Genomic DNA, 23,463 nt, shown 5'->3' with positions numbered 1-23,463 from the left:
CGCTGTCGGCGTCACCGTCATGCTCCGTATAAATTCCAAATCGATAATATATCCCCGTGCATCGTATTTTCTACGAGCTAATAAAAGCGCGCGATCGCTGCGGACGAACGCGGCTGAAGCAGAGATGAAACGAGCCGGCCACCTCCGTCGCACGAAGGGTGCATGCGACATCGTCCCGCGTGCAGGGCCTGCCGTGGATGGCTCCACAAGCAGACAGGGAACGCCCCGCCCGTCTTTCATCGGGCGAAGGAGCGTGAAGGGGCGCGGTGGGGCGTGGAGGGCTGAGTCGCTCGAGACGAAACTGCGAATATTGATCATAAAGGCGCGGTCGCAGTGCTGGCGCCCGCGCTGTCTCGACAGACATCGGTAGACGGCTCGTATGCGTGCTGTGCTCCCACCGCTTACTTCGCACTAAGACAAGACAAGGCAAAAGCCGCTTCGCTCCCTGAAGCGGCCGTATTCGCTTAAACCAGCGTTTTGTAGAGTTACGCGAGATCGGATCTAAAAGAGATAGCTGCTAGCCTTACTTCGTATAGGTTCCAATTTGTTGCTGTCGCGTTCACTGACTCGCCCTTGTGACGAAGCCGTGATTTTTTTTTTTTTTTGCAAGTACCACCTAAGCAGCATGAAATCGATCGAGGTCGGTGTACGCCAAAACCTAGTGAAGGATGAGAAATTAACATAGTTTCCAGCCTTTTTGGTAGCAGTTTCATATATGTTCAGAAAAATATATACCACTAATATGCGAAATTTGCGAAACACTGAGGGAAACCTTACCGCGTACCCGTAGTGCGCAAGCGCTATGCAATGAACAGCAAGCAAGAAGGCGAATAAGGGAAGTAATAAACGCACGTGACATAGGCAAGCAGGAAAACCTTCTTAACCCCTTAAGGGGCTCATTTAACAAAAAAAAATATGTTCCAAAATTGCCAATTTTTTTTATGATGCGAAATGCTTCAGTAATGTGTTCAAAACAAAAAAAAAAAATATGTGCGAAAACTGTTTTCGGCAGATAATAATGTTTTATTGGCCATTCTTCGCTCCATCATGTATTACTCTATAATACATGGGGCATTTGAGGTGTATTCTGCAAAACATTTCTGCAACTTTCACTTAGTGTGATAGCGTTCGAAGCACGGCACTGCGCAGAGAGCCTTCTCGCACCGCCTGCGCCAGATCCTGGTTTCCTTGCGGATTTTTTTGTCATTTCCGTCAACATGTGGCCATGTTTGTTTATAAAACGCGCGGGAAACACAACGCGCGCATTCCGCCAACTGTTGCGCAAACACTCATTCAACAAAAGCGTCAATGACGGAACCCATGCTGCCATCAATGGTGTAAATAGAAAAGCGCCATTTCTCGACTCGTCAAAAACCTCTATGACGCGAGGGAAACACAAGGTGCGCATCCCGCCAACAAGTGCGCAAACGCTCATTCAACAAAAGCACCAATGACAGAACCCGTGCTGCCATCTGTGTTGTAAATAGAAACGCACCATTTGACGAGCTGGGCTCGTCAAAAGCCTCTTGGAACATTGCGGAAGACCCATGACGAGCACAGGCCGTCATAAGCAAAAAAGTGGCGACTGCTCATGACGAGCTTAGGTCGTCATAAGCCCTTAAGGGGTTCAAAAGAGCGCTTTAAGAATTCGCTATACATGCTTCATTTGCATCAGGCTTTATCCTTTTTTTTTGTTTGTTTTTACAGCAAAGCTGTTATGGTCGAGGTTTGCCGTGTCGTAGAAGAAAATTATCATCATCATGACCGGCACGCGCTCAATGACCGCCCAGGTATTCTGTGCAGATGGGTAACAAGAGAAACTGAAACCTGCCCACCCCTGCGCACGCCTATGCTGGTGGGCCCCACCAGCATAGGCGTGCGCAGGGTTCTCCATAAGAGGGGGCCAAGTTTCACCGCAGCCCCCGCCTCCCTCCTGTTGGTCGTATCCGAAAGAAAACAGTCTCCGTAATGGATGCAATATAGACGTCAGACTCTGCCCAGGCGGCGCTGCGAAAAACACCGCCACCAGGGCCCTCATCGTAGCCCTGGCACTAACTGGGTAGTGCAAAGAGAGCCGCCCGCAAGCGAATGTGCATAGGCCGCAATATAACCCTCCTCTTTCGTTGGTGTCGAGGCGCGGTTTCCTGAAAACCAAGGACCTCGAAAGCTTCTTCCGCCAATCCACGCTTCAGAAACAAAGGAAGCTGATCAAAGCGAACTGCGAATACAATGCAAAATAAGTTTTAGTTAATCCCGCGCGCTGCAACTCGCAAGTACAAGCGAGCATCACACGACACCGAGTTCGAGGCAAGCCCTCCGACATCCGTTCTCTAGAGCCTAAATGCGTTAAAATCGGGTATATACGTATGCCACAGCGATAAAGTACCTACATACACGATCAATTTACTTAGCTATATGCATCTTACGATCAGTGGTACAAAACTCGGTTCATCAGGGGCGAATGGCTCCGGCGATTTTCGCCTTTTCAGTTGCATTCTCCCTTAATTCATCTCTCGCTTCCTGTGCATTGTAGTGTTTTATTACGCATCCTCAAATGGTCTCTTGATGGTCGTCTTCCGTTTGTATGTACTGCAAATGGGGATACGTGCGTGTCCACTTTCGCGGGGTACAACCAAAGGCAAAACCGTGGCCTCCGAGATAGCTACGGCAACCGCGGAGGACACGGGCGAAACAAACCTGAAGGGGGTCACGACCAACATTCTGCGATTTACTTGTATGACGCACGTGGTCTTAGCTAGTTAGAACCAGAACTCTGAGCCTTCAAAACGTACGTACGTCCGCGATGCTGTGTTGTGACGACCAACTCGTCGCGGTGTGCGTATCACGCGTCTCCAGTCTGCCTCTAGCTGCTCACTTCGTGTTACACGACAAGCGCCGCGGTCAGAGCCTCTGCTGAGCTTCATAGTCAAGGTTACCACGACGGTTTTGCATCAGGGCTACGCAAAACAACAGCAGTGCCACACATTCATGCCACCGGCTGTGGAGAACGCGGGTACTTCGCTTACCCAACACGCTCGCAACGGCCCGTATCCAGCGCTCTCGCCTTTCTTCTTCGTACAACTATTGAAATCGGTAAAACTGAACGTTGTTATTCAGTCTTTTACGTCCGTGGCAATTCACAACGCAACGGTGCGTCTTTTGCGGAGTTTCTTCGTAGCGTGCGGAGGGCTCTCGTCTGCTACTGTTTTCGCCGTCGTTCAGGCGAGTGATCCAGCAAGCACTTCACGACGGCTCGGTGGCGCGTCCGACTAGCGGATAGCAATTCACAGCTCTCGTTCTGAGTGCTAAATGCGCAAACACACGCGATATTAAGCTCAATCGTTGTTTCGCACTCGCTAGTTGCACCTGGTCCCATAGCAAACTGTGCGAGAGAGTCGGTCTATGCACTACTCAATACTTCTCCAACAGGTGGCGCCACACATCTTGGAAACTCCAGAGTCTGGCGTCTATTGAAAATGAACTGATGACGCATTTCTCACAGAGGGCTGCCATTGGTCCCCAGCTTCCTGGGGTAAAGGTGGGAAGTAAACAGTTTTTTGAATGCAACATTAGGGGTCCTTGGTCGCCATCATCGTTAAAAAAAATTATGACGTGAAAGTTCCGTCTGAGTAGAGGTATGGGGTAGAATTGGGACCCCCCTGGCCCCCTCGTGCGCACGCCTATGCTCATCAGCTCTGCTGTGCCCCAGCCTTGCGCGACTTGGTGCAAGCTGCGCTAATCTTTTTAGTGGTTAGTATTGTTTTATTTGGTCATGAGGCCAATCCCGTCGCGGTTATGGACCAGGGTTACTAAAGCGACAATAACGAAGTCTGGTAGTAAGATATGTGTACATACGTGATGTCTCAATGAAAGGAAGAAGAGTTTATAAAAGAATATTTGATGCTTCCACTCCCGGCTCCTTCCATGGCCGACTGGGTCGTGGTCGCTGGTCTAATGAATCAACGGAACCAGCAACCCCAGTGGCAAGCAGAACCACAACAGATGTGTTGGCATCAGCATCACAAATCTTTGTGTCGCCTGCTCGGCTAATGTACGGATGGCTGCTCTGAGAATGGTGCATACAAATGCCACGGCCGTCGGAGCGTTTCCATCCAGCGGCCGTGCAAATGTAGGCTGGGGCGCCGCGGGATATGCCGAGAAGAGAACGGCGTCGTGACTGCTGGACCGGCTGGAAAAATGCACGGACCCCCAGCCACAACGGCTGGGTCAACGGCACCATTGCCAGTTAACGTGAGTTGGACATGGAAGCTGCAATGAAGTGCGGCGCAGAAATGCAAAGGAGCTGCTGGCGATGACAACGGAGGCTGTTCGGCAGCCACTGCAGTCCGAAGCCAGCGCAATTGCTTTAGAAGAGGGGCCTGAATCATGCGGTCGAACACACGCAGTGCAATCGACGATCGGCACTTGAACATCAATCAGCTGAAAGCTGATATACACATGAGGCGTGATCACCCCAATGGTGCCAATGCTGCTTTCTCGCAAGTGTTGTACAAACAGAACATGTTTTAAAAAACCGTGATAAAAAATTCGACAGACCCCACGCGTTGTGGGAATCGGTTTCATGCTAAGCAGTCAGCGAGTGCTTCTATGCTGTATTTTATGGCTTTGAGCGTTGCGAGGTGGATCGACGTGTTTTTTGTAAGTGTAGTAGCTGTGCGCATATCGTGGGCTTACCAGGCACGTCGACAACACTGGCGTTTAAAGGGTAACTTTTGGTGTGACAAGGGACCATAGTGTGACGCAGGCCCGTAGCCAGGAATTTTTTTTTTTTTTTTTTTGGGGGGGGGGGGGGGCACTTGCTGAAAGCCTTGACTGTTTGAGAAAAAAGCCTATTTTCTAGATTTATTTTCGATAAAACGCCATGTGTCTCAAAATTTCGGGGAGGGGGGCTGTCTCCCCCCCCCCCCCCTGGCTACGGGTGAGGGACTATGCTACGGGCCTGGTGTGACGCAACGTCAGCACTCACGTTAGAGTACATACGTCAGTATTATCGAGACGAAGTGCACTTTATGGTGCAATCATGTTATAGGTAAATTTCGTTAATGTATTCCTCCGGGGTTGAGCAATGCTTCAGTATAGCTTGCTGAACCATAGGAATAAAATGTAATGTTTATTTGACTGCTATAAAAGCGGAGCGAACACTGGAACCACATACGTTAATCTGATATGAGGCATCGCAGGATCGCAGGAGTACATATGTAGTGTTTATTGCTTTCTTGTAAAATTAGATAGCCAGAACCACAACCACAATTGACGTTGCACCGAGATCACGCCTGCATACGCTGTTCTTCGCCTGCGTATAGGCATATGCAGGCGAAGAACAGCCTATGCAGCCTTGTCCGAACCAGCCACGATCGGCTGGCTCGGTCAAGACCGTGGGTTCGGAGCAAAAGTGGTGATGGAAGCAGCAACATTAGCGTGGCCTTGCGGTAAGTACACAGGGAAATGGGCCATAGCTTTTCCATTCACAATTACTGGTCTATCATGCTTGGGTGATGTGCTGGCTGCTGCTCTGATAACAGTGACAATGCAAACGCAGGTTGGGACGTTATCGCGTCTACCCGAAACAACGCAAACATATTCGCTGCTGACGAGGACTACTGGGGCGAGGCGACTTCAGAGCTCACTTCCATCTACGGGAACGTCCACCATTGCGAGCGTGGCAGATCAGCGAGCAGCATCGGCGACCGTCAAGTGCAACCAGGAGGGACATATGAGCAGGGATTGTCCCCATACTGATTCTGAAGGACGACGGGGGCATTCGGTCGAGGCTCCAAATGTGGCGAGGAAGGCCACATGAGCAGATCCTATCTCTGGCACTTGGGCGGGACACAACCAGCTAGAAGTCATCCGCCACGCTTCGTGTTTTATTTCAACGTAGCTCGATTTTTGGCAACATTTTATTTAGGTAATTTGTTTCAATACCTTGCGATAATAAATAGAAGTTTACATTGAGCTCATGTGCCTTTTTCATGTTTCATGTGGCCTTAAATTTTCATGTTTTACGCACGTATCGATGTAGGACGGCAACCCCAACCCCAACAAATTTGCCGAACCTGTCAGCCGAAGGACAGCTTAGTCGCCAGGCTCTCATATTCTGTCACACATGCATATAATGTATGAATGAAGGGGATTGTTTCTTTGTTAGACACAACCACGTGAATCCAACAGACTATTAGAGCAGGGAAAGCATAGGGGCCATTGATTGTAATAGTGCAGTGTGAACCTTTGTGCATATTTTCCACATTTGTGCTTTTCTTTAAAAGTATTTTTTTTTTTGTGGCTGAAAACCAGTTTTTCCGGAAACAAGTAGCGAGTGAACACACATCCCAGGACAAGTCCCTCGTATGCGCTCCGTGCTTACGGTCCATTTTACTAAAAAAAAAAACTTCGTGTACGAAAGCCAAAATGCTTGTCTGGAGTGAGCTGTGTATTAGCAATTGTCAGGTAACTTCGAAGGCAGACCGAAGATGCTGTGCGCCTTTTTATTTGCACTTGTCCTTAGGAGCGCATCTATTCGAACACTTTCAGCTCCTAGCTTCATTACACCTTGTGAATGTCGTGCCTGTCAATAAGTTGACATGTTGAGGGTAAAGAAGGTCTTCAGCAAGTGTAAATTCCGTGCCAACCAATACAGCTCTCTTGTAAACGTGAATAAATGCCGGTGATGTACTCAGGTGCTGAACCAGCAAGCTCTTCATCGTTGAACCTCTTGGCCTTTTCAGCGTCCTTCGAAGCAAATAGTGTGCAAGGTGACAATGGGTATGATGTAATGGACATGAATATTGTTTGTGGTGCAACTAAACCGAATTGCACATGCAAACTGCGTGCTGCAAGTGTTGAGCTAATGGCTATTGCGTCGCAGAGTCCTTGCTGGATGTAGTTCTTTCGTTTAATGATGGCAGTATCGCACAAGCTAAAATTCTGAATTAATTAAGATTGAAGCTTGGCCGAAGTACAGTCAATTTGCTGGAAAAAGTTGACCCCAATCGAAGATACATTGCAGATAGAGCTGCAGGACAGCTCACAAAAGAAGCAAGGCGAGCAAGACGACAGGCTCGAAAGTGAAAAATTGACTTCGGCAATGATTAGCAAGCTTGCAGCTGCTAAATGAAATAATTGAACGGTGTTTGTGGCAAAGTATGTTCGCTTTTCAGCTGTTTTCTAACTTTAACTCGATTATCTGAAAACCATGTTTTTTTATCACTTAGGTACCATTATTTCCTATGTATTCCAAGATAACCAGTTGATTATTTTTTCTTGTAAAAATGCATACAACTACTGAAGCAGAAGTTATACACTTTGTAGTAAGACTTTGGTCTGGGCGAGTTGGTTCATAGCAATGGGAAGGCACAGCGCAACTGAGACAATGGACAAGAACACGCAACAGCGCACGTGTGTGTTGCGTGTTCTTGTCAATTGTCTCAGTTGCGCTGTGCCTTCCCATTGCTATACACTTTAGTTTTCGTGTTACAAATTTTCAGATGCAAATTAATTCAAAATTTAGGTCCTAGTGGTAAAAAATTCACCAAAATTCTAATATTAGTCAGATTTAAATAAACCTGCTTCAGTTAAAAAAATGGAAAATTTGGAAAAAAAAAATATATGGATTACGTGGGTACCCCTTCTAGTCACTGAAAAAACTGTACCTCAAAATGGCCAAAAATGCATGGGACATATAGGGCTTACCCTGTGCCCTTAATTCATTTCAATTTACACCATTACTACACTAAAGTTAAAGACAACAATAATTGGCTTCTATGCTTTCCCTGGCCTAATTGTCTGTTGGATTCACTTAGTTGTGCTTAACGCGTATAATGTGAAGGCCATAGATATAATAGCAAGGTCATGAAACCACCACCATGACATTACGACGCTATCTCGTCATTTATGTCACTATATCTATGTCGTCACCCGTCATTCATGTTCGTCTTACACTCATCTCATCTCATGGAAATTTTGTATATATGAAGTAAATGAAAGACTACAAGGGCACAAAGATGTAAGCGGATAGATAAATACATAGATACGGTTAATGTGCCTCTGGTTTGCCAAGAAATGCTTTGCATTTAAAATAAGGCTTCACATCTATCGGTTTCATACCCGACAGTGTTCAGACAACCCTAAAGGTGAGCATCCCTTTATTAAACTGTTAGGGGTTATGCTCCAAAGCTGCACTGCCTGCTATGAAAGATGCACTAGTAGATGGCATTCATTTGCACCACCTGGAATTTGCACCGCATTTCAGTTCTTTAACAGAATTTTTGGCCAATGTTCAATGCCATGACCTAACACACAGCAGCACTACCCCAATCAAATACACACATGCAACAAGGACTTCATGCACAAATGCAATCACACAAGCCAAGCACAGTAGCCGTGCACTCCTTTTCCAAGTTTTCAGCATCAGCTGTAACAAGCAAAAACCAAGTCAACAAGAAGTCTGTTATAATTTCATTCCGTTACAAAGACCTTCTCGTACACTTGGTGATCTAAGAACCACAAGGCAACGCTGTGATAGTGCACCAAGCCATCACTTGAGAACAAAATTTTTTTTATTGAAAATTTGTGTCAGACCTTTAAACTAGCTTACAAAAAACAAGGCATAGAATCCTGAACATGCATTTAATGGTAGTCAAGCATCTATATGCGACTGTATAGACACCCTGGAATAGTAAATGACAACTTCTCAACGTAAGACAGGTTCCCAAAACTGGACACATTCCACAATCATACAAAAGCAAAGCAATAATAGGGTGTCAATACACCTAGGTCTCAAACAAAGCATGTTGCTCCATTGCCCAGAAACATGTAGCACAGGCACATACATACAAAAGCAATGCCATGGAGAATCCAAAAAAAAAAAATGATGGGAGGTCCCTCGAATCAAGCTCAGAAGCACACAGTCAAAAAAGGCTCGAAACAGCACCAATTCTCCACAAGTACTGTTTTTGCAAAGGTCCTATTCTGAGTATCTGTATGTATGGATTTTGTAAATTTGTTTTATGAAGAACTTCTATCAAAAAAAAATTCCATACCAAATTAACATATGCCAGAGATAAACCATGTAATGTGAAGTAGTTAAAAATAGTGTACATTTTTAAGCAGTTAATAAAACTCTCTCTCTAAAAGAAAAGGTGAGGTTGTTTTCATTACAAAGCAGAAATTTATTAACTTTAAATACTAGAAACAAAAACCAGTAAAAAAAAAGTGACATTCCAGTATCCCGCATGGGCATCAGCAGGCCAGCTTGAGCTTGGCAAATTCGTTGGCCACCTGTAGCGCTTTCTCAATTGAGCCTACATTGTTGCCAATAGCCTGGGCAGACTCCTCTCGGCCACCGCCTTTGCCACCAATCACTTCGGACACCTCCTTCACCCAGGCGTTGGCGGTAAGGCCCCTTGCAACAATGCCCTGCACGACATACCACACAAACATATCCTTGCAGGTTCATAGTCTGAATTCAGGATAATAACAAGGAAACCAAACTACAAGCCGTTCTTGTGCCGCAAGGACATAAAAGCAAGGATGTTACACTAGAGCACAATGCATAGTGCTCACATCCAACATTTTATTCCCTAACTTATATAACTCAATGATGCCAGGTGTAAAATGCTGTTGGAAGTTGGCACTTTAATTCTGTATTTTTTTTTAACAATTTCCTCGTAATGCGGAACTGCTATGGCAATTGTGTAGCACAGGTTGCATGCGCACCATCATGCAGCACAATAAAAGGTATAAAACAAATGGAGCCCTTCCTGGTTGTGCCCATGCGTGTACAGTACTCACGGATTGAAACAAGACAATTTAGGGCTAAGTAGTGCACATAATTTCGTTTCCACCGTCTTCAGTTTGGGTCATATCGGCTTAATGTCAGCCCGAACGTATAGATTGGAGCGAACATTATCTTTAGTAGAGACCAGTTTTGTCGCGACATGACGTGGTCATCTCGAACAATTGCACATGCCAATCGTTACACTAAAAAATTTGATGTTGCATTGAATCTGTGAGTACTGTACAATACAACTACAGTTGGGGAACTGGGAAAGTACTTTTACAGCTTTTGGGAGAAAGTAAAACTGCTTTACAGAGCTGGTTGAAAAAACCATAAGCACTGTATAGAAGAACGCAGGGAAGATAGCTGCCCAACTAGCGTTTTTAAGCCCATAAGTTGTAGCTATGCTCTCACAAAGCAGCTGTGCTTACAGGTTAGAACAGAAATTCACCCACAGTCATCCTTTTCTCAATACACAAAAAGCTACCGTAACCTGTCCCACAGAACGAAATTAGAAGTAAACATATGTTTACATACATCTCCCTTTTTTAGAATGCTTTAGTCTTTTTTAGTGTTTTTTTCCTTGCAAAGCACAATTTAATCCTGAAGCAACTACACAAAGCCAGTTCTCATCTATTCAGACAAATACTCACTTTTTTTGGTGAATTATGTATATATGTAATTTAAAATAAATGAAAATTACCAAAACTCAGCAAAACATCAGTGGCGAGCAGAGAGCCCCTGCATTGTCCTCAGAGAGTCGAACTTTACTTATATACAACTGTTCTGTGAAACTTGCAAGGCATCTTATGTCATGAATCAAACTTTTACTCTGCTAATTTGGACCGAAAAACAATGTTATACTCCAAATTTCATGAATCTCCCAGAATTTCAAGCACACATGTCAAGCAGCATGAGCAGCAGATATGCCATCAAATTATGGTCAAACACTGAATGCTAACAAACTTTCCTAGCTCTCAAATTCACCTTATTTTAACAAAGATACAACAGCCCTTCAGAAAAAAAAAAATTATTCGAGAGAAGAAACAACATTTTTACAATGATAGCTTTTGTCCAGATTCGTCCATTTGTGGCTGCTGTATCAAGACTTTATGCAAATACCACAGTTATTTTAACTAGTATTTGTTTCCTGTGCATGAGATGCAGAAGTTTGCACAACACATTTAATGCATCTAGTTTACTCAGTGGCACTGTTCTGACTGGCAAAAAAAAAAAACTGCAATGTGTGCAGCTCTGCGTGCACTGAGCTGGCCCTTATCAGCTGTATCCAGAAATAAATGTTGCACGCACTATCCTTGACAATTCTTTTCTACAGCCAAGCAAAGTGCTAAGCAGTGAAGAACTACACAGAATTGAGCCAGATGATAGGAATTTTTCACAGTAAAAATGCTGGGCACGCATACACAGTCGTGAGTGAAGGGAAATAGACAAACATAAGCAAAAATAAAAAACATCATGAAAGAGGAAATTGTCATTCATCCCTGAATATGCAGCTTTCACAGCAGGATGACAATACTATTTCCTTTCACTAAATTTCCTTGATCTGGTAGGTTTCCATGGAACTGGTTCGGTACAGTTATTTCTTGTAAAGAAACCAGAATTCCAAATGTGCCCACATAAGCATGTATGTAGACCAGCAACCACTTTGCAAATTACATAGACAGGAATGACACTGAACATTTAAGAGTTACCCACTAAGTCATAATTCTGCAACAACGTAATCATACCTGCCAACCTCACAGCATGCAAATTCGGGAGACCGCAGCGTGGGGGGGGGAGGGGGAGTGCTTTTTCTTTTTGCATAGCGGAAATTACTGAGACTGGAGATTGACATCAGAAAAGGGTAAGGATGTTTGTTTTGAGCTGCTTGAACCAAACTTCTTTACTTGTGAAGGCATCTGGCAGTTCACAGGCGCACTGGTACAGAATCCGTACTTGTCACCTTTCCGCGAAGTCACAAAGCACGAAAACTCAGCCGTGTATGAGTCCAGAAACACTTGCAAGCACTTTGATTCTGACGCCGTCATCGACCTTCTAACTGAACTCTGGAAACACACAACCCCCACGGCAGACGGCGTAGCGTACAAAATGCGGGGGCCAAGAAGGAGACGCAAAAGTTCTGGCTAGGCTCAACGGAAACGATTGCCGCAAATGAACTGAACGGTGGCTAGAGCGGCAAGATTGCGACACGCGGCGCTGTTTCTCCCAAGCACGCCGATATCGAGAGTGCAAAGCACAATGGGGGACGCTTACTTACCGCCGGTCTGCCGGCCACCCCTCCTTTGGAAAATGGAATGCGCTCGACAGTCTCGCCGTCTCGTTACCGGAGCGCTGTGCAGCGCCGCGGCTTCGGCCGGCGTTCACATTTGGCGATCTTTTTCCGTTGAGACTATACCTTTTCCCTCGCCTTCTTTCGGTACGGTGGCAAGCGCTTCTCGCGGCCAGATTTTGCCCAGATGCGCAGTGCCTAGAATGTACTCAGCGGTACTCTGCGATATGGTTACAATGAAATAGAAGTGTGGTGGCGAGTGCTCTTCCGCAGCACCGCCACAGCAGGAAAGGCTGACGTACGCGCATGACTTTAAAAAAAAGAGAGAAAGAAAACCCGCCTCTGCTGTGGTGGCCACTTTTCGGGAGATTCGAGATGACATTCGTACAATCGGGAGATTAGGTCCAAATTCGGGAGTCTCCCGGACAATTCGGGAGAGTTGGCAGGTATGCATAATGCTTAGCTGTAAGCTTGAAATATCAGTTTACCTTGGGCACTGTGCTCAGGCAAATGACCTTTCCCTTCTCATTGTCCTGGCTGAGGAACATGGCAGCTGCATTGGGCGTCAACGTTCTCACTTGTTTTAGTGCAGCATCAAGAGCCTGCAATAAGGCCGCAAAGAGTCATGTCCTGTGCCCTGCACTGTAGCAATATACAAGACTATGGACAAAAACACTGTGCTGATTCCATAAGCATTCACACACCTTTGCATTGTCTCCAACCTCAAGTGTGTGGACAATGTAGTCACAATCTTTCTTGTCCTCCAGAAGCTTCTTGACAGTCTCAATCGCCTGTACAGAACGAAGATTCAGAGATTTCATCTTTGCATGCAGAAAAAAGTAGTAAAGAACACAGTTTCCACAATATGAAGTTATACATACTCTAATCTCAGCACTATAAGAGCATATGATCATTATTCCACCATTATTCCCAGATACCAGCTGGAGGCAGTAAAATGTGACATGTGGATACGACATATTATACTTACTCACATCTAACGCCTTCTCCAATCTAAAGTTCATCCAATCTTTGCAGATTAAAAAATCGTTACCTCAATAAGCTAGGTCTTCACGGAGTTGCTTTGGAAAGTCTGCAAGCCTGTCTTTGAGGCCCAGATATTGTCCCGCTTTCGGCCCAAAGAAATTTTTCTTGGTCGACATGCAGCTGAAGGTGTCCCTTTGTTTGTGTCACTCACTTACACAGGCCTCACGTGCACAATAAAAAGACACGATGCAACTATCTTAAAGATGCAAACTAAATTTACTAACCTAAATAGACATGGTGCACACAGGTTGCAGTCGTGCACGAAATAAACCTATAACAAAATGTGCTCAGTCACCATTTTGTGATAGCGATGGCACTTTTGGACTCGTTTTATCGGAAGAAAGATGTCCGTTGAATTCAAGTAAATATGGTACTTAAGATCAGGGTGTTGAACTGAATGAACCCAGACCTTCACAAAGTATACATAGCACAAGTACACCCAGAGAATATGCTTTAATTGCAAAGGGCTTACAAGCTTGTCCCATCAAACCTGAAAAATGCAGTTAAACTTCAAGATAACTAACTAATGCAAGAAATACTGAATGTCACCAAAAGTTTCATTGCCATAACTTGATATGAATAGACCGCCATGTATTTTTAGCTTAATTACCTTATGTGTGCTTACCCATGACCTTAAGATAATATAAAACTTAACCACTGCCACATAGGCAGGCCAGGGTATTAAATGGAAGCTACCAAGGGCCAGGGCACCATTGGTCAAATAGCTGAATTACATGCTGTTACACACTGCAGCAAGTACCGTGCAGCTGCAACTGGCAAGATGCAGTCAGCAAATATGGTTTGAGGCAAATAGCCTCAAACCCAACGTAGGGTGATTTGCGATGGCTGCTGTCAGAAACCAAGTGGGAAGGGTGCCGTGGTTCGGCTAACTCTTGGCACTCCCACTTCGCTAGTATTGATAGGAAACGGCAACTGATTGCGTGTCACAGTCACTCACAACGATAATGCAAGTATGCCACGCAGAGTGTGGCCGTGTGTTCTTTTTCCATTTGCTTCTGTATCTATGTCACAAAAATCACTATACAGCAAAATAGGAATAAAAAAAGGACAGTACTGTTTCTCGCTGTGTGCGGGCCCTGCAGCAGGCACCACAATAACAAAGCCGCTATCAGTGTCATACGTTCCGCGTAGTAAAAAACAGACGCGTGGTGGGAGTGAGAACAGTTCGTGGAAAAGCGCCGTCCTTTCCACCCTACTTTTGATAGCGCCACCCAAGCATCAATCGAATTTGCTTTTGCACTTATTTGCCACACAATCGCGTGTTCCTGCTCATATTGCTCCTATCTCACGTTCAACATAATAGATTCCATTTTTACGTCATTAAAACTAGCTTTTATTTGCACTGCCCTATTACCGTATAAACGCGTGTAAGGGCCGCACTTTTTTTTCAAGAAATGAGGGCCAATTTTCAGGGTGCGGCCCATACACGCGACATTTTTTTAAAAGTAAAAACGCACCAGTTAGCGAACGAAGAGCGTTTATTGCAGTATACGACATTTCTTGCGACATACGTGCTCAATCGTCGTCACTCGGCGAGTCCTCAGACTTGGAGTCCGAGATGAGATGGTGTGCTGCGAAGCGCCGTCACACCACATGCAGTCATCTTCCGTGCCATCCAAGCTGTTAGATATCCCGGCGACTTTAAAACTTCGGGACACAATGTCCGTCGACACCGAGCTCCACACAGATAGGATCCACCCAAGTACAGTCGCCAAGGCTAGTCCCTTCACACGCAGCATGTCCATTGTGAGTGCAAGACCATCATTCCGCACTTCAGTCACATAGCGGAGCAAGTCTTCTTCCAAATCGGGAAACTTGCACTGCTCTCCTCGGAAAGCGCGCTTAGTGCTGTTGGTGTTTCACAAGGCTTCTTTTTGAGCACACCAACGTCGAACACACTTCTCGTCAACGTCGAATTTTCCGCTGGCGGCACGTTTCCCATGCTCGAGAGCATACTCGATCACCTTCAACTTATAGCCAGCAGTGTAGCTATTCAGGTACTTGCCCATTTTGCCAAAACGTGAACGCCGAGTAGAAAACAAGCTAGCACGAAGGTCATCGAACAGTGCAGAAAATTACAGCAAACGGCTGGCTGTACTGCAAAAACCGAACAACGCGAACGCCGTGCTATGGTGGCTATGCCAAAGTTGGTGATGCTAATGCCGATATGGATAGCGCCGATAGCGCGTTTGTATAGAGATGTGAGAAGCTAAAGATAAAATCCTGCTTTAACCTTTAGTTGGCGGGTCTATGAATACTAATAAAAAGTTAAAATTTTTAGCCCAATTCACGAACATCTTAACACGAATAAAATCAAAAAATATATATCTATATATCCTGGTGACGATGATGATGGTTGCGTTTCCTTGCGCCATCTATCGACTACGCCTAGAAGCTTACGCGCGCGCATTTTGAATACGTATTGGTTGAGGAAAGTGTGGGTGCGGCTCTTACGCGGATTTCTTTTTTTTTAGAATATGCACTTCAAAAAAACGGGGTGCGGCCCTTACACGCGTTTATACGGTACTCAAATACTACTGCTGCCCCTTCTGTGTCAAAACGAACACATTGGCGACTATATACTTTGCATAAAAAGGTCAAATTTCAATGTAATGAAGTTTCTACATAACGAAATAAATTGCCAATTTTACCGACTTCTTTAAACTGCATTTAGTTTTATGCACGGAAAAGTTGGTGCACTGTTCAAGGATAGATTAGATTTAGTGCAAATACTACCAGATGAATCAGTGATGTGTCCTGATGCTTCTTCTGCCACTTGTCTTAATTCGACAAGCAGATGTAACATGGAAAATTTTGTCAGTCCAGTCGGTGTCAAATCAATAGAAGTCCACTGTACTGGAGTTTAACTGGATACATTCAGATGAGATTTCCTTGTATGTTCTTGCACAACCAAAAGGTGTGTGCACTAACATTCCCTTTACATAATAGGTGCTTTGGCCCTACAGCAACATCACTGAGAATTAGCGAAGGAAAGAAAAAAGAAACTGAAAAAGAAACGGACCAATTGCTGTGCCTGAGCTTTGTTGCTCCTGTCAAGGTCATCAAGCTTCTTCTTGAGGTTCTTTAGGTCTGTTCTCAGCTCATCCTTCTTCCAGTAGGAAATACTAGATTGAGAGATCTCCTGCATAAAAGAAATAAAATTTAGTGTTTCTTTTACCTTCACGGCTCAGCATCTATCAACAAAACTGCATAAGAAGACTGCATGGTACCAACTTCAAAGGAACTGTTGCACATCAAGAAAGCAAGAAAGAGTAATATAATTTGATATGGCATCACACCATACACAAAAAACAACAGAACATTTTTCCGACCACTGTATCTAAATTCTCCCATTAATTTCTGTACGTCAAACAAAACCCATAGCGGTTCAAAGCAAAATATAACCAATTGAAAACATTTACTAACCTCTGTGAGCTCAACAATTTGCTTGACAAGCTCTTTTCCTTGGGCAGCCTGAGTCACCTTGTCCACCTCCGTCCTAAGCCTATTCACCTCACTTTGGTAATGCTCAGCTTTCTTCACTGCCTGCAGATAAGGGGGGGATCATATAATTACAGATGGCAAGAAGACTGGCCACACTGCCAGAGGGGAACCATATCTGTGCATTGGCACCTGCACTTAGGCCTCAGACTTTACTGCAAAAAATGTGCATTTCCTTTAGTTTGTCTATTGTAACAACGTATTTTTCATGTATTTTTTGTCTAGGCAGTTAAAAGCATTGACAATAGGCCAATAATGAAGCTAATTCACTCACTTAATTAACTCAACAAGGTTTGACCTGAATTGAGAAACTCTGCACCGACAAAATCGTCACAAATATTCTTAATTACACTGTCGTGAGTGGAAAATGCCACAAAAATAAACTGGTGGCTAACGGAACCTTTACGGTTCCAGTTGATGTCACACAGCTTTACAAAGCAACTCCATCCAAATAGTTTTTTACCCCCTCTGTTCTGATAACAGACAGGTGATATGACGATGATAATGATAATGTGCCGAAAATGTGAATACTGAAATGAGCAATTATTGAGTTTGCAATATTATGAACATGTTTTTCAGCACTGTATATACGTTGCATGCATTATTATAACCTTCACCAGCCATGCTAGTGTAATCTTTCGAATTTACAATGTACCATTCAGAAAGGAAGTTTTTAGCAGTTGCAATTGATTCAGCCATGTGCACTTATAAGCTAGTACTGACTTACGTGACGCTACATGAAGATACGTCTAAGTAAGGTGCGGCCAATCAATTTTACTGCAACCATTAAGGCAGGCAATGGAAATAACGCGAATAGCGAATGGCACAGCTGAACACGGAATCTGCACATAGAGAGCACATTGTAAAGAATTTGCTTGCTGAGCATGAAACAAACATTTTTTTTTGCTCTCACGTGTGCATAATTAAGTGACGGCTTACTATTCAAGAGGAACCAAAGGCTTTACATTGTCATGGTCCACAGTTACTATGGTACACACAATAAAAAAGAGCCCCTGAAGTGAGACACACAGCACGCCCAGAACTCTGCCCACCTTAGTTGCTTCAGGACCCGTAAGAGCAACAATCCTACGAATGCCCTTGGCAATGGCTTCTTCTGTAGAAATGACGAAGTCTCCAACGTGGCCAGCACGCTTGAGGTGGCTGCATGAACATTATTTCATGAAAACCTATTCAACTAAACCAAAAGGTAAAAGTTCCTACAGAAACTATATATAATGCTTCGGTTTTCCATATTCCAAACTCAACACAATGTGCACATACAGCTGCCACCTGCCATAAGCAATGCATTTTTTTTAATCAACGAACTAATGCAAGAATTGATTTTGAGTATGCATTACACCAACAGCTCCACTTATTGCTCTATTTGAAGAACCTTCATAAAATACCAGCCCGACTTACATTAGCTCAAAAAGTCATTCTCAGGATAGGGTACATCAAGAGCAGCCCTTGTTGCTAAGCTGACCAAAACAAATAGCGCTAAGCATTCAGTAGACGAAAAAAAGCTGCGGTTGAACGCGATTAAACCAAGCTTGACGAGCGATAGCAACAACTACTACAAAAAGCATGCCACGACGGTGTACCGCACGTCAGCACCCACACGTGGCAAACAGCGGCACACAGTTGCCATTTCTTTATACGTGTGTCTAGGACGACACACATGCGAGGAAGAGGAGGGAATTGACTTTGGCTGAGCTTGAATGTCAAATGCATGCAAAAAGTCATTTTCTGGGTTTGTCCTGGTAGGAGTAGAGCTACCACTCTAAATAACCAGCCAAAATGTGAGACACAAGTTAGAGTTCACCAGTTCACGAGTACTCAAGTTATTACGTCCTTGCAACCATGAAATGGGAGTGCATTAACGGCTTGGGACACTGCTGCAAGTTCTTTAGGTCCTTGCAACCATGAAATGGGAGTGCATTAACGGCTTGGGACACTGCTGCAGCAGTGGCCTAGACTGACGGAATTCAGGCCTTTTAAAATTTCCGGGCTTTCAGCAGTATATAGGCAAGCCAGTGCCAGAAAAAGAAACTGTCACTAGACCTGAAGCCCACACAGCCCGAAACCACTGAGGCTACACTTTATTCTAACAAACAGAGGGTTCTCCTAATGGTGGGCAGCAGGGGTAATGCGACCCATGCCCAGATTTACCATACACCACTTCCGTCGGCTGCTCGCTCCTCAAAGGCACAATTTGGCACTTAGAATGACCCGTTTTGATCACATCGGGTAATACGTTAATATGAAAGAAATGTGAAACATTAGAAGACAAAATTGTACACCTCTGGTGTGCTGTCAATGAAAATCTGTCTTTCGGGAGTGACATCACACAGCTGATCGTATGTTTTCTCGATGCAATGATTGGAGCTTCTGATAGCTTTGGAGATTGGAGCTTCTGATAGCCACAGCACCATATTTTGCCAGGCAAAATTAAAAGCAAGAGAAGCAAGTGAGAACTAGGAACACTGTTACTGACTCTGGCACCAAGCTGTGCATTTTTATGTCTGACGACGTTTGATGATTGCAATAAGCTGTATTGCTGGTTCACACTTCTTTCATTAATGCATATAAAATGCAATAACATGGCACGTATAAAATTTATGATGGCTATACAAAATATAATATAATATATATTCGCATCTGTGACCTCCTCCCTCCTCTCGTGGGTCGCAAGAAGTCCACCCGTCAGAAATTTCTCGAGAATACCCTGAAAAGATGAGGTGGTACAATGTTGAAATACTGGCACTGTAATTTAAAACGCTAGCTAAGCCTCGCTTAATGCATTAGCTCTGAAAGTATCTCTACATCTGCTTCCCACTAGAGGCCTACCACCACCTGCTCATGAGAACTGTTAACATATTAGTACCTACCTGTTTTTTGAGAAGTTGAGCAAGCAAGCATAAGCACTTCAGCTGCTATGCGTGAGGTGCAAATATAGCCCTTGCAAGCAGCTAAGCACAATTAAAACATTCGTTTAGACAAAACTACTTTATGCAAAACCAGAGGTGTTGACCTAACTACTCTCTGCTGCAGAGGAAAGGTTTAAAGAAATGACACCTTCACCATACACGTTTCCACTTATATTTTTTCTCATTGAGACTGCAACACCATGAAGTTAAAGATAGCTGCTTTTAACCTTTTCCAGCTGAAATACCTTATTAAATGTATTTGCAATTATCGGGTTATTAAATACAATCTTTGACTCGTCAGAGCATTCTGGCAGTGTATAAAGGATGCTATACTAGAAAGTGAGCTCTAATGGCAGCAATAAAAGATTACTGCAGCTTTCAGAGACTGCTTGGTTTCATATTATGAATACTATGCGACATAACCTCGCAGTGTTGGTAGAGAATTCTGGAAAGACCAGTTGAAGAAGTCATAACAAGCGTTTCTTGATGCAGATAAAAATTTAAAGAAAGAACAGCTTACAAAAATTGTAGTAAGCTCGAAACAAGAACAAAATGGAATGACGCAACAAAGTGGGAACTCACGTTCCTCCACAGAATTCTACGGAAGTGACAGATCCCGCAGGACTTGAAGGGTCTGCGAGCAATTCTTCAACAGGGATGCCAATAGAGACAACACGTACAGGGTCAGGGTACGTCTGAAAAAAAAAAGAAGCACCGTTATACCCTCAGCAACGTCACTCGAGTGATAGCACTCCATCAAAACTTGTCTCCAAAGCTTTATTAGGTAGCATCCAGTTCAGCAGTGGCCATATGCATGAAAGAGCGTATGCTTGGGCATGTTGGTAATTCATGTTTCACTTTTTGAGCGCACAAATGAACAAGGACGAAAAGCGACGTGGACACAGCCGCGTCGCTTTTCGTCTTTGTTCATTTGTGCACTCAAAAAGTGAAGCAATATGCAATCGTGACCAACCAAAGAACCCAGGAAATTTATGGGATTATCTCAGTAGCCTAGGCAGTTCCCATAGGCCTGTTCAAAGATGTTGCATTCCAATAATTTTATACATAGTGCCCACTGCTTAAATCAGTAAAACCTAAATAATAATGCCTACGAGCCATAGTCATTATTAATAATTGGCTGAAAGCACCTAACAGAGTCAAACCTTGATAGTATACCAGTCAACCTGCGCAGAAAACTTTGTTATATATCCCAATTTTCATGAAGTCGAAGTTCCTTTGCTTCAACAGTAGAAATAACATCACAGCTTCCTAGAACAGTCCTGCTGTGTAACGTCTCATTAATAGGCATACTGAAGGGCGGCAGCCAAAGAAGAGGAGTGAGCAGTATCATAACTGCTTGCCATGAGAGCCAAGACGAAACTCAAGCACGGAAAAAATTCTGGCTCTCACACAACTGCACAAGAGCACACAGCAGCAACAAGGAGCATTTCCAAACTACGACAGAAAAACTAGCGGTAAAGCAGATGAATAGTTCGGTTTGCACCATGTGTGTGTGTACATTTGTACAGCATTCTGATATTGGGTGAAAACTGACTTCATTTCATTGAACTGCAGTGCCTGCTGCTATGTGGCACTGATCGTCCCTAATTATTTATGCGCGGTGCATCGTTGACAGCACTCACATCATGCCGAGTCGCTTGCTGTACAGCATGAGAGCAGGTGTTTAGAGAGTGTCTGAGCGGTGAGGTTTCCTCATGCCCAGAAAGCTGTGGCACGTATTTTGTTGGGGCAACAGAGTGTTGGCAATGCTGCTTTCATTTCTGCAAGCGAATCACACTCAAAGTGGTGCCACACAAGGAGGCTGCAGTGAATAGCAGTGCAGAACAATTGGGCTGTCAAGCGTGCAGTGCACTTACAAGCGTGCAGTGCACTTACAGCAGTTCTGTACCACATGCAATGCCGAACAGAACAGTCAGCAATCAGTCGCACTGGCGTCTTCATCGGTGGCCGGCATCGTGTCTCTGCGGGTTTTTATGGCTATCTGTACATATAGGCATTGTGCCAAAGTCGTAATCATTGGTTGACCAATCTCTGCAACTAAAAATGCACTAGACCTTTTGTGGCACAGCATGCTGTTGACCACACCGCGAGTTGAGGGGCACAGTTAAAATTTATGCAATCAAGTGATTGTGGTGTGCACTAATTGGTAGGCATTAAAACGGTCATTATGGCTTTAACCCTTTCACTGCCAGTTTTTTTGGCAGTGCGGCACGCTCTATGCCCGTTTTTTTTTTCCTGCACGTTATGCGGAAATTTTCTAGTATCAATACAGTAGGACGCTATAAAGGACATGCAAACATTTCTATAGGGGATTATCTCATCAAAATGAAAGTCGCACTCCCATTACAAGCAACAAATTCATTACCGAAACAAGTAATTTTAACGAGTAATTACTGATTAGTTCAGAGGCACTGAGACATTAATCGTCTTTTTATTCGGAGTTTGAATTAGTCAAGAGCTCCTGAATTTCTTCTTTTGTCAAATAGCGCAAGCAGATGGCACGCTGACTCGCCATGACTGTGCTGTTAAGACTCTGCCAGAGATGTGATCCGACGCTGATGTGCAAGCATGCGCTCCTTTTGTTGTCAAAAATTTCACTACAAGTTATATTTGTTTATATGTTCTCTCCATAGACAGCGGGACACACCCGCATTATTATTTTTTACGAGAGTTGTCTCGCAAGTGGCAGAGGGTGATTTAAAAATAGGCAAAACGAGTATACTCGGGATTGGCAACGCTTGTGCGCGCGTCATCACCCGAGTTATTTCGGGATTGGCAGTGAAAGGGTTAAAGGGCACCAAACCACCTCCAATATTTTTTGTAACATTTCAAGCAAACACGTGCATCGAGTTCAGAATGCCGCCGCGATCAACAGTGCCAAATGTGGCAATGCTACGTGCCACGGGCGCACCACAAAATAAAAAAACAATCACGTGCTCCTCTCCCGGCCTTTCAGTAATCCCAGCGTTGGTTGTGACGTCACCAGGAGGATCTGGTCATGTCAGCAGCAGAAACAATCTGTCTGCCTGCAGGTACACATGCTCCCTGCTTATCCTTCTCGAACACTTGGCCAGGAAGAGAGATCAGCCAACGAACGGAGTGTAGCGAAAGAAAGAGCGAAACGAGTGGGAGCCACATCAAACATATGTAACTCCGCTGAAGCAGTTAAGCAGTCAGAGGATACACAGAGCTAAATGAAGACTGGGCTGGGGTTCGTCGTAATTACATTTCAACTGTTAGAAACACTTAGAACAGTTACGTATAAACAAGATTTTACTGAATCACAATATTTCCTATTGAAGTTTTTCAGTTTAGACTAGCCACTCACATCACGAGTGACACACTGGAGGGCACTACAAGCACATATGGTGCACACCTAGCTCAAGTTCTTAACTGGCGTGACAGATGGCAATAGCATGGCGGTGCATTCTACCGCGTTTTCTGCTACCTACCAGCAATGTTTCCGGAAGTACGCCTACAAAAGATGAATTCCCTCTTGCCCAATGCTTACCAAACTTTCATTTGTACAGGGGGACCAGGTGCATTGTTTACCATGCGTGAAAATTTCGTTAAATTAAAGCTGCAGCACAATGTTTCTCCGCTAAATTGTGAAAAAAAAAAAACATTGTTTTCAATGGTGCTAAGATTATAAAAAAAAATATTTTGTTACACCACAGATTTACTTCACTTAAGGTTTGTTACATCAACATTTGACAGTATGTATTACAGTACTTAGCCAATAGAGACACTTGTATTTTGAGACTGTGTAAATACTCCCCATTAAGAAAATATGACACAGGACAGCAGTGATAGTAAGAGATTCCAACAGACATCAAAGGCTCATCATAGTTTCATGCAAAACA

General features: G+C 44.2%; 1 protein-coding gene across 1 annotated transcript in view; it reads right to left on the bottom strand.

Annotated features, from left to right (window-relative positions):
- Positions 1-9,156: 9,156 nt before the first annotated feature.
- Positions 9,157-23,463, bottom strand: part of LOC119372053 (alanine--tRNA ligase, cytoplasmic) — a 56,440-nt gene continuing 42,133 nt past the window's right edge. The window contains exons 17-23 of the mRNA XM_037642509.2: positions 20,162-20,274; positions 17,705-17,813; positions 16,578-16,697; positions 16,174-16,293; positions 12,791-12,877; positions 12,575-12,688; positions 9,157-9,435 (exon numbers count right to left, since the gene is read on the bottom strand). Of these exons, the coding sequence (XP_037498437.1) occupies positions 9,259-9,435; positions 12,575-12,688; positions 12,791-12,877; positions 16,174-16,293; positions 16,578-16,697; positions 17,705-17,813; positions 20,162-20,274 (840 nt within the window). The 3' untranslated portion in view covers positions 9,157-9,258. The remainder of the gene's footprint in view (positions 9,436-12,574; positions 12,689-12,790; positions 12,878-16,173; positions 16,294-16,577; positions 16,698-17,704; positions 17,814-20,161; positions 20,275-23,463) is intronic.

This window comes from Rhipicephalus sanguineus, chromosome 1 (assembly GCF_013339695.2).
Source record: "Rhipicephalus sanguineus isolate Rsan-2018 chromosome 1, BIME_Rsan_1.4, whole genome shotgun sequence".
In the NCBI taxonomy this organism is placed as follows: domain Eukaryota; kingdom Metazoa; phylum Arthropoda; class Arachnida; order Ixodida; family Ixodidae; genus Rhipicephalus; species Rhipicephalus sanguineus.
This window is presented reverse-complemented; position numbering and strand designations above follow the sequence as displayed.